General features: G+C 45.6%; 1 protein-coding gene across 7 annotated transcripts in view; it reads right to left on the bottom strand.

The window, feature by feature from the left end:
- The window catches only part of PRUNE2 (prune homolog 2 with BCH domain), a 291,989-nt gene that overhangs the window by 81,203 nt on the left and 197,574 nt on the right, over window positions 1–13,212 (bottom strand). For all 7 annotated transcript variants that reach the window (XM_027964476.3, XM_042243325.2, XM_060409321.1 and 4 more), the window contains 2 exons: window positions 4,771–11,344; window positions 3,686–4,436 (listed from right to left, as the gene is read on the bottom strand). In XM_027964476.3, coding sequence (XP_027820277.2) covers window positions 3,686–4,436; window positions 4,771–11,344 — 7,325 coding nt within the window. The remainder of the gene's footprint in view (window positions 1–3,685; window positions 4,437–4,770; window positions 11,345–13,212) is intronic.

Below are 13,212 nucleotides of genomic sequence, written 5' to 3'. Positions count from 1 at the left end.
TACATATACTATTAGCCTACTTTTATTTTTGAAGATCAGGTTTTAATATATTTTTTTCTAGACAGTCTTGGTTTTTGCCTATGATTAGATGATGCATCAGATGTCTCCAGGTTTTTGGTGTGAAAAATATTGCCATCTTCTCATTGCTTCCGTGACCGCCTTCCAGTCTCCAGATTTCCTTTATGCTGCTCTCCCCCAGTTAACTCAGTAGCCTCTCACCCACTTCACCCTTCCAGACTATGGCCTTCCTTTAATGCCTGTCTCAAATTGCACCTCTCAGGACCGCAACATGACTTCTGTAGGTCTTCTATATTTTGCTTCCATGGGCCCCTTCTCTTACTAAAACAAAACAATACCCTAAAACTTTGTTTCACATCTGTGTTGGTATAAAGAAATATAATCCACCCCAGAATATAAGTCACATAGGAATACAATCACTTTTTCTTTTGATTTGAAAAGAAAATTAGAAACATCTCATGGGCCTTTTAAAGTATCATGGGTCCTGGGCACCCTACCTCCTGATGTAGCTGGATAATAAGCCATCCTTGTTCCTCCTCCATAAAAGTATTCTACACAATTAACACATATATATATATGAAGTCTAAAAAATAGTACTGATGAACCTGAAGATGCAGACGTAGAGAAAAGACTTGTAGACCCAGTGGGGGAAGGAGAGGGTGGCGCCCATGGAGAGAGGAGCTCTGGCATGCATACACTGCCCTGTGTAAAACGGCTAGCTAGTGGGAAGAGCTGCAAAGCATAGGGAGCTCAGCCCTGTGCTCTGTGATGACCTAGACAGGTGGGATGGGTTGAGGGGGCTGCGAGGGAGGCTCAAGCAGGAGGGGATATATGTACACACATAGCTGACTCACGTTGTATCACAACACTATAAATAAATTATCCTCCAATTAAAAAAAAAAGTGTCTACACAAATGCCTCTTAATTTACTAGCATTAACACATACTCCAGACATAAAGAGGCTCTTTCAAATCCTTGCTTCTTCACTTTTTAACTATAAACCAGAGAAGCCATTCAAACTTCCTAAACATCAGTTTCCTCCCTTGTGTAATCCTTACCTCATGCAGTTGCCATGGTAACATGTGACTCTGCATATACAATGCTTAGAAACTGGTCCAGGGCCAATATCCATAACTGGTAGCTATTTATATTTAAACAGACATTGGCCATCAACTATCTTGATTTAAATATCACACTATTATCTACTTTTACATTTATGTTGAACTCTTTTACCAAATAACTCCTAGAGGGATGGGACTAAGTTTCATACCAGCAGTTCTCAAACTACTGTGCATCAGAATGCCCTGGAGGAGGTATTGAAACAGATGAGTGAAGTTCCTGATTGAAGAGGTATGGGGTAGAGCAAGTAATATACCTTCCTAGCAAGTACTAGATGATGCTGAGGGCTGCTGCTTTTAGGGCCCCATTCAGAAAACCACTGTTTTAGATAATTCTACATCCTTCCAAAATCTAGCACAGAGAAAAGCTTTCAAATACTTCAGAGTAGATTATTTAGGTAAAAGGGGAAACAAATGCCAGTGGGAAAATCTGACCCCTTCCCCAATTGTGAGAAAATTTTCACTCCTGCAGGGGCTGAGCAGAAAGAGATGAGCAAAGAAATGTCATTAAAAGGGGAAAGTGGCACCACTGAACACTATCATCTGCTGGATTTCAGCGGCATGTGCAAAATGCAGACAAGAAGCCAAACAATAGCTCAGCCAACTCAAGGCTGCCTGTGTTCTGAGCTCAATCTATAACAATGCCAGCAGGGCCGCTGGGATCCATCTGCTACTCTTTCTGATAACGGATCTTAGGTCTCTCTGGAAGGAAACAGCTTGACAGGAAGAACGAACGATTAGGCCAACTGAAAATGTCTGGATTTATGAAGCTGCACTTGAACAGGGCACAGCTTTTAACTCTTGATAGCACTTTGCTAACCTTCAACATTCCTCCACTGTTCTTTCTGATTTCTCTGTTCCTTTCACGGGGAAATGTGAATGGCAAAGTTCCCTGGACACTTTCTATTTATATACAAATTAAAGTTGCAGGATTCAGTATTAAGGAAGACACGAGATCCTCCAGCCCAACCCACCAATTTACGGATGAGGAAACTTAAATCTAGGGTTAATTAAAACATGTAAGTGGCAGTGGTAGAGCCAAGCTGAAATCCAGCTGCCTTGACACGCAGAGGGCATGCCGCTGCTGCTGCTGCTGCTGTTGCTGATAAGCCGCTTCAGTCGTGTCCGACTCTGTGCGACCCCATGGACAGCAGCCCACCAGCCTCCTCTGTCCCTGGGATTCTCCAGGCAAGAACACTGGAGTGGGTTGCCATTTCCTTCTCCAATGCATGAAAGTGAAAAGTAAAAGTGAAGTCATTCAGTCATATCTGACTCTTAGTGACCCCATGGACTGCAGCCTACCAGCCTCCTCCATCCATGGGATTTTCCAGGCAAGAGTACTGGAGTGGGGTGCCATTGCCTTCTCTGCATATACATGCTACTGTATATAAAAATAGCTAATCAACAAGGACTACTGTATAGCACAGGAAACTCTACTCAATACTCTGTAATGACCTATATGGGAAAAGAATCTGGAAAAGAATGGATTTATGTGTATATACAAGTGGATCATTTTGCTGTACAACTGAAACTAACACTGTAAGTCAACTGTACTCCAACATAAGCTAAAAACTAAACTTAAAAAAAATGAGTAAGAAAAAGGTACTTTTTCCTCCACTACTTTAAGGAGGAAACATGTAATTTAAGATACTTTTCACAACATGTCCTTTTGTCCCTGGAAGCAGGGGTGCTTTATCAGAGCAAGTAAAGAGAAATGAACCACCCTAAACAGTTTTAGCAGGGCCTGGAAACTTCAGAACAAGAACAATGTCCACTGGCTACCCAGAAACTTGGCCAGAGCAGATTCTCAAAATCCAAACAGCAAATGAATGAATGAATTACTGGTTTGATGGTTATTTGCTAATTTTCAATCAATTAAGGAATGCATATTTCACATTAAGATTTTAAGCCTGCTATGGAGTCTCCTCATTCCCTATTAGTAAGTTAGATACTCACATAAAAACAGAATCACCTTTTCTATATGACAGGCAGTGTGTCTGCTGGAAAACACAGGTTTTGGAGGTAGACAACTTTGAATCTCAGAGTGCCCACTCTGGTTACTTAATCCTTGGCAAGTTATAGAAACTTTCTGAGCCCCAAATCCCCACCCTCCACCAGTATGTATAAAAATTAAAACCTACCACTTGAGGGTTGTTGTAAGAATTAAGTAAGATAATGTGTGCAAACTGCCTTGCACTATGAATAAATGTGTATTTGTTCCCCTCCAGTACCAAGTAACTATTTAAAAGTAAAACAGGTATTGAGTAGATGAGGAAGTTAGGTAAGTTAGGTAAGTTAGATGAAGTCAGAAAGGTAAGTTTAAGACTGTGGATGGAAACTAAAGGGCCTTTTTTGGCTGAAAATGTACACAAATCCTCGTAATCATTATGGTTATCTAGCAGCTGCTTTCACTGATGTTATGCTTTGCAATACATGTAAGCAAAGCTCCTATCATCTAGATATTCTTCATACTCCATAAACCCTCACTGGTTCCCCAGTCTCTAACAAAATAGTTTCCAGGAAAAAAATAAATGTAGTTTTTTGCTTACCCATTTGGTCTTGGTTTCCTTGTTCTGGGCTCAAGAAACTCCGTCTCCTCCTCCATTTCCATTTCAGGGATTATGTTTTGTGGTGAAAGCATTTCCCATTCATTGTCATGGGTGACAGGCTGCAGCATAACTGCATCAGGGCCAGCTCTGCCTCGGCTCTTGCTCCTCCGTGATTGGCTGCCCAGATCAGAGGCTTCCCCTAGTGCTAAAGATTCCAGAGGCTTCATTTCCTCCAGAATCTGTATCTGGGGGCTCTGGCCCAAGCTGCGATCAGAGGCTGGCTCCACAGCCTCACCAGACCATCCAGGTCCTGAGTCCATGGTCTCCGATGATGGATCACTAACCTCACTACGGCCCAAGACCATCCAACTCTGGTCTTGCCCAGGGCTTTCAAAAGATGATCTCTTATCATCTTTGGAAGACATTCTCTCTGTAGATAGATGATTTCTTTCATTTAAGGAAGCTGGTTGACCTGTGTCCGGGGAGCTGGCTAACCGAGTTTCTGGCAGCCCTTTTTCGGAATCTACGTGAAGCTCTTCTAATTCCGATGTGCTTTCTCTAGCTTCACAGGCCTCTGGCTCTGGCAGTGAATTTTCTTCATGGTTTACAAGTATGTAATCCATGTGCAATGCATGACGATCTTCTTTCTTCTCAGTGTTCCTTTCCTCCCCATGTTCTGATTTTACCTGCTCAGGCTCTTCGGTAGGAATTATTTTTTCTTCTTCCAACTCTAATATTCCCTCACTGGCACCTAAAAGTGAAAAATGAAGGTGAGAAGGAGAAAACAAGACTTCATTAACACATTATGTGACTTGTGATCTTTGCAAATGATCTATCTAAAGAGAGATGGATAAAAAATACTTTTAAAATATTTTGTAGAGCTGTTTAATTTGCATGCACTCTCAAGGATAGCTATTATATAAGCAGTAGATATTACTGCAGTAAGTCAAGACTTGGTTGAGCATGCACTGCAAATGTAGTTAGTTCCTCTGTACCAACATTGGTAGGAAGAGCGCATTTTACAAATGCATTAATTGAATGAAAGCAGCAATTTCTCGAGCGTGGAGGAATGAAAGGCTTCTTACCACTTGGTGGTCCTATGTCTCCACCTGCTGGTGAATCTGAATGATCTGTCTCTACTTCCCAGTCAATGTGTGATGGAGACAACTCAGGGTTGGCATCGATTCCGGCAGGCAAAGGACCTGACTCAGGGTCTTCGTGAATATGCAACACAACTGGCTGGCCTTCGGGCTGTCTGTCTGTGGTCTCAGCATGGTTTTCCTGGTTTCTTTCATCAGGAAGGGCAGAAAGCAGTATCTCTGCTGCTTCGCTCCCCAGAGACTCATCCTCTGGAGTCCCAGTTTCCTCTGTGGTTTCAATGCCAGGAGTAGGTTCTGTGAGATAGGACAAATCAAAGGGAGGTGTGTAAGGTGCCAACTCCTGCTTCAGGGCATCTTCTTCCAAGGGAGGGTCGCCACCATAGACAAAGTGTTCAGGCTCTTTCATTAAGTCTTCATCAATATTTTGGCCCATGACTTCATACTCAAAGTCACCCCATGAGGCTTCAGATGAACAGATATCTTGCTTCCCTGTCTCCCCATCAAATGGCGTTTCAGGAATGCCTTCTGATAACGTCAGCTTACTCATGTCATCTATTGTGCCCGTGGACGTGTTGAGACCCGAAGCATCGCTGAAACTGTGGTCAAAGGCAGCTTCGCTGACATCCAAACAAGTGTCCGAGGCTAGCAAAGCATCAGGAACCATGGCAGGATTCTCAGTAACAAAGGGCTGCTCATGGTCCAACAAGTCCCCTGCATCGGTCTGCCTCTGAGGAAGAAAGTCTTCTGATATCGAAGACCTACTGTCGTCCACAGTTGGCTCTTGGTAAGTTACACAGATACCAGTTTCCACGTTTTCAATCATTGAGATTGTTCTGTCAACAGGTTCCAAAATTGGTGCCATAGCTGGGTTGGCTCCTTGTTCTGATGCTTTTAAGCCTATATTGTTTTCACCATTAATTTCGGAAGGTTCAGGAAAACACTCCTGAGAGGAAGGCTGAGATGAGTCATTTGTGTTTGTCTGCTCGCTGACTGGAGGCAGTGGAATGACATTTTCAGAGGACAGCTCTGAAGTATAAGGGGCGAATTCCTGCCCAGGCTCCTGTCTGGATTCTTCATCTGTGTCTGGCTCAGTGAGATAGAGCTCACTGGCTTCCCCTTCCGGCCCCAGCCCAGCATCGATGTGCTGCTCAGTCTCTGCCTTTACTTCATAATCCTGACAAACATCAGGGCTGTTGGAAGCCTGGGAATTGCTGTCGTGGCCACAGTGAGTCAGTATATCAGGATTCTCACCATCTGTCTTCACACTGAAGGGCTGTTTCACACCCACCCACAAGTCGGGCGAAGCTGAGGCCAGGTGCCCACCCTCTTGGAAGTTGCCGTGTAAAATATCTGGAACAAACGTGCCCTGCGGGCCCTCAGTAGGAGCAGAGTCACTCCATTCAGAACCTGACTTGTTCATCATCCGGGTGGAAGAACTGACAGCAGGGACATCTTCAGAGGTGATATTTGAATTTGTCATTTCACTTGGGTGTGATTTTCCTTCTTCCCACCAATTTGTTTCTTGACATTCAGTTGTTGCTACACCAGATACAATGCATCCATTTTCATCTGCGTAAGTACAAGACGAGTCTGGCTGGTCCCAGGCAGACAGCACTGAATTCTGACACTGTTCTTGCGTAGGTACTTCAGAGGAGAGTTCGTCACCGGCAGAAGACACGAAGGTTTGTTCTCTGGAATCTGTGTCTTTAATCTGGTCCAATATTACAAGTTGGTTAAGCTGATCAGCTTCTGGGTCTGGCTGCCTTGGTTGAATGTTCCAAAGTTGCTCATGGGCACTCTCCCTATTATCATCTAGAAAGGGTGACTGATGGTTATCATTGAAAGGATTGGTACCATGTAGTGCCAGGGATTCAGTATCACCCTGAATGGGCACTCCCCAAGGACCCATGTTTTCGCACACTGAGGAATTCATTTCTAGCACAGCACTTGAGTTAGATAATTCCCCTTCAAATGCACTCTTAATTGGTCGCCCTTCCTGGAGGGAGGCCTTCCACCACTCCGTGCTCTCAGCTGAGAAGTCAGCCATTTCCAATTTAGAGTAATTTTCATTATTTGGTTCAGCTTTGGGAGATATTTGCCATATGACATCTCCTGTCCTCCCCATTTCTGGAGAAGACCTTGTTTCCTTATCGACTTCTGTCACCTGTAATTCAGTCTCCCTTACTGGTGAGAAATTCCAGCGATCAGGGCTGCTTTGTTGATCATCACAGGATGGGTTTGACTTATTCTCTGCTCCCTCTGGACTGCCTCTATAAACAGAACATTGCTCAGATTCAGGATCTGCTGTGGCCAAGGACTTATTAGATTTATTCAATGAATCCCAAGCTCTGAGTTCACTCGGAGCCACTTGACAAGTATCCGAATGGATCTCTTTCTCCACTGACTCTTCATAGCCTTCACCATCATCATCAGAACCTGAGCTTGTTGAAATGAAGCTGGTGTCCTCTGGCTGTACAGTTTCAGGAAGATCATGTTCATTTTTCTCCTGATGGCTGACCACTAGATTTCTTTCCTGATACGTATCTGAATATTCAGAATATCTACCTGTTTCTGGGCTTGATAAAGAAGAAAAGGAATCACCATCTATTGAGTCACCCCAAAACTCTAAAAATTTAGGAACCTTGTGATCTAAGCTCCTTTCAAACCTGTCCATTCTGTTTTTCTCCAAACCCTGCATTTCAGCAACTACTTCTACATGACCATCAGTAGTCATTAGTTCAGATTCTTGGTGATTCTGTGTACTCCAATCATTTTGATTTTCCTTCTGATGCCCAGTATTGGGTCCTTGGTCCCAGGAAGGCAGTGCAGCCGAAGAATCATTTATGTCAGGACTGGATGCACTTGAAAGCGTATACTCACTGGAAATACTATCTCTGTCATCATTTCCTGATAAGCTGGCTCTTGGAGGGCTGTTTTCAGTATTCTCAACTTCGAGATTCATAGTTCTCTCGGAACTTGCACCACTGACCAGCACATCACTGTCTTTAGGGCCATCCCAAGAGTCCAGGCCTTGGGGACATTCATCAGGTGGCTCTTGGTTAATTTTCTCTGGCTCCAGAATGTCACATTCTTCAGATTTCTCCACATCCACTTTAGGCAGAGACACACTTTTTGTGGAATTCAGCCTACCTGGAACTTCAGTAGTTTCACTTGAATTTCTTCTGGGGCTTATGAGGTGTTCTTCACAGGTCTCTCTTGCTGGCAAGCGATCTTCGGACACCTCTGTTTGCACATCACAGGGGTCTGGAGTGTAAGACCCCTTCTCCTGCTCTAATACTTCCTGGGGTTCCTTGGTCTGAGGACTGGAAGTCACTGAAAAATTTCTGATTTTGTCTGGTTCATTGGAGATCTCTTGATGATCAGATGCAGCTGGGGATGGGCATTCCTGGCTATCTTGCTCTTTTTCAGAAGCTTCCGAGGCTCCATCCATTAGCTCATCACTGGAGTGCTCCCTATCAGCAGCTCCGTGGAATTCCTTCTCACTTTCCTTTTCTCCATCGCTAGGACCCTTCCAGGGATCTGAGCATGCAAAATGCTCTGGGTTCTCAAGTCTGGTCACCAGATACGCCGTATCACTTGGCAGGGTTCCTCTGCATGTGTCCTGCTTGTCAGGGTTGATTGTTTCAGACTCGCTGGCTCCAGATGCTTCCAGCACATCTGCAATGTGACCATCCTGAATTTTTTCTAATGAGCTGGTTGTTTCAGGAGGTGACCTGCTCTGTTCTGTATCTGCAGCATACGATGGGCTAGGTAACATTAATGATGAAACGGTATTATCTCTCATGACAGAATCCCAAATACTATTCGCGATCAGCTGCCCACTTTTCTCATTCAGCACGTGGTATTCATCAGGAGCCACGTCCAGGCTGTGCTCAGAGGAGGCAGGGAGTTCCCAGTCTGCCTGATTTGCCTCCTGATACTCCACGCCCCAGGGTTCCACCTGTCTCACTGAGAATCGGGTTTCAGGTTCGCTACCTTCCGCCAAGTACCCTCGTGCCTGACCTTCACCAGTGATGGCCACCCCCGCACTGCAGTCATCCCAGTCCAAGTCATTGTCCATATCCGAGATGGTTGCAGTAGACTGCGTGTCCTCCAGAATCACTCTGTTCCACGTGTCGAGGCTGTCAGGGGCTGCCTGCCGGGCGTCAGCACTGCTGTGCAGAAGTGTGAGCTGTCGGTTCGTCTCGTTGTACAGCTGCATCATGCTGGGGTCGTCATAACTGGACTGGCTGCTTTCGCCCACGTCATCCTCCAGGGAGACATTCTGATCGTCCGTGGGCTCTACCTGGAGTAGATCTTTATCTGGGCTGTGAGTGGCATTTATTTCTGAGCCACCATCCGCCTGAGATGAAGCCCACATTTCCAGGTTCCCAGGACCGGAACTGATTCGATTTCTTGGTGGCTGCTGCGGGGACTGAGGAGGCACGTCAGCGCCCCCTGCAGTACAGTTAGCATCTTGTGACTCAAAACCCTCCCCTTTAGTGAGTGGCTTGTCTTTGGTTTCCTTCTCCTCTCTGGCCAATGTTGGTGAAGTGTAAGAGTCAGAAGTGGAGTAGTTGGTATCTAAGGGGGAGGGCACTGAGTCTTCCCCCATGTTGGATGCACTGTAGTCAGAACATTTATAAGATAAGAAGGAGTCCTCCCAAGGTGCTGGGACATCTGAACCTCCTTCCTTGTTATTCTCGTCGAAAAAGTTCCAAGAATCTACATTTTTGTACACCTTGCCCGTAATTGTTGGGTCCACCACACTGTTCTGATGGTCCTTTGCTGGCTTAGAACTATTCCACGGATGATCCAGATCAGACGTGGGATTTCCAGATATGAGAATATCATCCCTGGGGTCATGGTTCTTCTTGCCCCAGATTTCTGGAACTGCTTCATTATTTGCCTCACTGGGTGAACTGTCCACGAGGTCTTCTGAAGGGAAAGCAATCCCGCTTTTGGCCATGGCCCACTCGTTTGGGTCTCTCACAGAAGGTGTCTCGCTGCTCGTTGGGTGCAGATTCCAAGTATTTTTCAAAGCCTTGGCATCACCTTCTTCACCAAATGCGCTCCAGGCTGGGAATGACGCTGCAGCAGCTGGTTCCTCGTCATCTGTGGGGTTTCCCCACGGCTCAGGCATGGCGGTGGGAGAGCGGTCAGAACGCCACAGGGCAGCGAAGTCTTCTATCAGGTGGTTTGTTCCGTGAGGAGAAACATTCAGCAAACGTGATTGCTCAGGGGCCATGTCCTGAAACTGAAAGCTTTTCTCATCTGAGTCTTGAATATTCTTGTTGCCCAGCCCAGGCTGACCAAATTCTGACTCCCAGGGACTTGACTTTGGGAAGTCGAGATTCTTGGGTTGAAATATAGAGTCTGAGGCTCTCCTATCAGCTGGGTTTGGCTTATGATCTTTCCAGGACTCGGGGCTCTGGAAGACAGATTCCTGCTTGCTGGAACTCCATGCATCCGCAATATTTTTAGAGTCAATTTCCAAACCATCCCACCAGCTGCTGCATCGCGCCCGGGTTAGAGGTGGCCCTGGGTGACCTGTGTTGACTGTCTTGGGGGTTACATCTTCTGAATAGAGCAGAGCTGGTTCTTCAGTGGATGGTGAACTTTCCACAAAGCTGTTCATAGGTGTGGGTGGGATCCTCTTTCCAACAGTTTTTAGACTTTCTGGAGAAGGAGATTCATCTTGCATAAAACCTGTCAGGCTCAAATTTCTTTCCGAATTATCCCCGGGACTTTCTTGTCTCTGGACAAACTCCTCATCAAATTCCACGAGGCTCTCTTTGCCAGCCCCTGACAAGAGAGAACTGGATGAATAATTAGGCATGTCCATCCCCCTCCTGTCAAGTTCTTTAGACCCCATGGTGAGCTGTCCTTCTGAGGAATCACTGTTGGGAAAGAAGTCATCTGTTGGGGAGTAGTCTGCAGAATGGGAGGATGGCTGGGACTGCCCAGAAACCCTGGGTGCTGGGTCAAAGTTGAAAAGGTCGAATGATTGACCGTGTTCTCCAGAGCGGGCATGCTCCTCGGCTACTGCTCCTTCGGGGATGGGACTGTAGGAGTCAAACCCTGGGAGGAGGCTGTGGTGAGGCCCCACCCCTTCTCCCACAGGGCTGTCGTCACTGAGGAACACGGAGCTCTCCTTGGACGAGCGGCTGCTCCTGATGGTGGCCAGCCCACTGTCTGGGCTCACCAGGTCCGCATTGACATCCACCTGGGCCTGGTTAGAATCGCCGAGATCGGGAGGGTTTTCCATGAAATTCACGGAGCTGGGCTGTGGCTCTACATCAGAACCATATAACTCCATAATCCCTGAAGATCCCTGGGAAAGCGGGGCACTGCCTGCCACCGCTTCTGTGGAGGATGTCCGGCTGTTGGAGGCCATCTCCGGACACCTCCTGTTGATGACTTCCTTGACAAGGAGAACCACCTGATCACAAGTCACTGAAGGGTTCTCCTGCTGGTACACCAGGATCTCATCACAGCCACACTCAAAGGGTTCCAGCTCCAGGCAAGGGTTCTGGCACTCTTCTAGCTCACAGCAGATCTGTCGGGGAGGAACAGGGATTTGTGTGAGCACTCAGGTTCTCTTTGTCCTTTGCAATTTGTCTTTCTTAATTTTTTGTAATGTAAAATTAATCTGTGTTCATCTGTCTAGAAAAAAAAGACAGAACTGAGACTTGTAGAATGCAAAACACACCAAATTCCACTTAATTTACCACCACATTCTCTAATTCAACCAGACTGGCTTTTGGTTGAACCCCAAATCCAGTTGCTCAGTTTTGCTGGCTCTAAAAAGTTATAGGTAAAGAGAGATAAACTATTTAAATCCTTTCCTCAGTGTAACTTAATGCCGTCATCCAACAGGAGCAAAATTCAGCTTTGCGAAAGGCAGACATAATGCTAGTTGTAGACAAATCTGGGGGGAAAATACTGGACTAGGGAAAATGGTGCAGAAGGAAGACTCCTGTTTGTCATAGGCAGCTGAGACCTGCTTTAAGATAAAGGAGAAAGTAGGAAGAGGAAGCAGTTTCCAGGGGCAGCTTTCTCAACAGCACTCAGGCTCCAGCTTTCTCTTCCTGCCCCCAGAAGTGCTGACACTGAGTCCAGAATAGACAGAGCTTCCATGGAAAGTAGGGAGATGGGAGGCCCAAACTGCGCTGTAGCTCTATGACTTCCTGGGAAATGCTGAGGACATTTTGCACACTGGGCCTTTGAAATGGCCCCAGAGTTTAAGCGGAGGTAGTAACAACAAAAACAGTTATAAATACAGAGCTCACATAGACAATAATAATAATTAACATTCATTGACTGCTTTCATATGCCAGGCACAGTTCTAAGGATTTTATGTGCAATATCTCCTTTAATTCTCACAATAATTTTACAAGGTAGAACATTTTCAAAAAATTATTTCTTATTTATTTTTGACTGTACTGGGTTTCCACTGCTGCTCGGGCTTTTCTCTAGTTGCAGCAACTGAGGGTACTCTTCTTTGAGGTGTGTGGGCTTCTCAATGAGCTGGCTTCTCTTGTTACAAAGCAGGGGCTCTAGGGCAAGCAGGCTTCAACAGTTGTGGCTCCCAGGCCCAATAGTTATGGCACGCAGGCTCAGTTGCTCTGCAGCATGTGAAATCTTCCTGGATCAGGGATCGAACCTGGGTGTCTTGCACTCGGGTGGATACTTCACCACTGAGCCACCAGGGAAGCCCCCCAGTAGCCCTCCTGTTATCCCCATTTTTTCATTGAGGAAATAGACACACAGAAAGTTTAAATAATTTGACCAACAACACGCAGCTCTCAATGGATGGAGCCACATTTTTGAACTCAGGCAACTGAGCTATAGAGGTTGACCCTTAACTGTGACTACATGATCATAGAAAGATTCCTCTAGAGTAGTCCTGACTGTGTATTGCTTAAGATCTCAAGGAGATGTCTCTTAAGTGATAGATGGGGAGGGCTGGTGAGGGTGGAGTCAACTCAAGGGCTTCTAATCCCTTCATCTATCTTCTACTTCTGTCTGTTTTAGATTAACCAATATTTAAATCAGTTTGCTACAAAAAGTGATTTGAAACCACTGTTTTAGAGGCTTAGGAGACCTTAGTCCTGTCCCTAGGAAACCAGTGACCAAAGACATAATAAAATTTTATTTATAAGACATAAAAAAAGCTTTGAAACTCTGCAGAACAAAGCACTGAAAAAGCCACAGGCTGGTGATGCAATTCACAGATGGGTCAGAAGGGTATCAAATGCATCTGCAGCAAGAGAAGGAGGTTTGTTCATATTTGAACTTAAGGGCACAGAGAACCTGGAGAGTGTCAAAAGAATGGATCTCTTGGGGGACAGAAAGTGAGGATGTTGAAAAGAAGGGAGTTGAGACTTCACCTCTAGCCATCTGTGAGTAGACCAGGTGTCTAAG

The sequence above is a fragment of the Ovis aries genome, chromosome 2 (assembly GCF_016772045.2).
Source record: "Ovis aries strain OAR_USU_Benz2616 breed Rambouillet chromosome 2, ARS-UI_Ramb_v3.0, whole genome shotgun sequence".
In the NCBI taxonomy this organism is placed as follows: Eukaryota; Metazoa; Chordata; class Mammalia; order Artiodactyla; family Bovidae; genus Ovis; species Ovis aries.
This window is presented reverse-complemented; position numbering and strand designations above follow the sequence as displayed.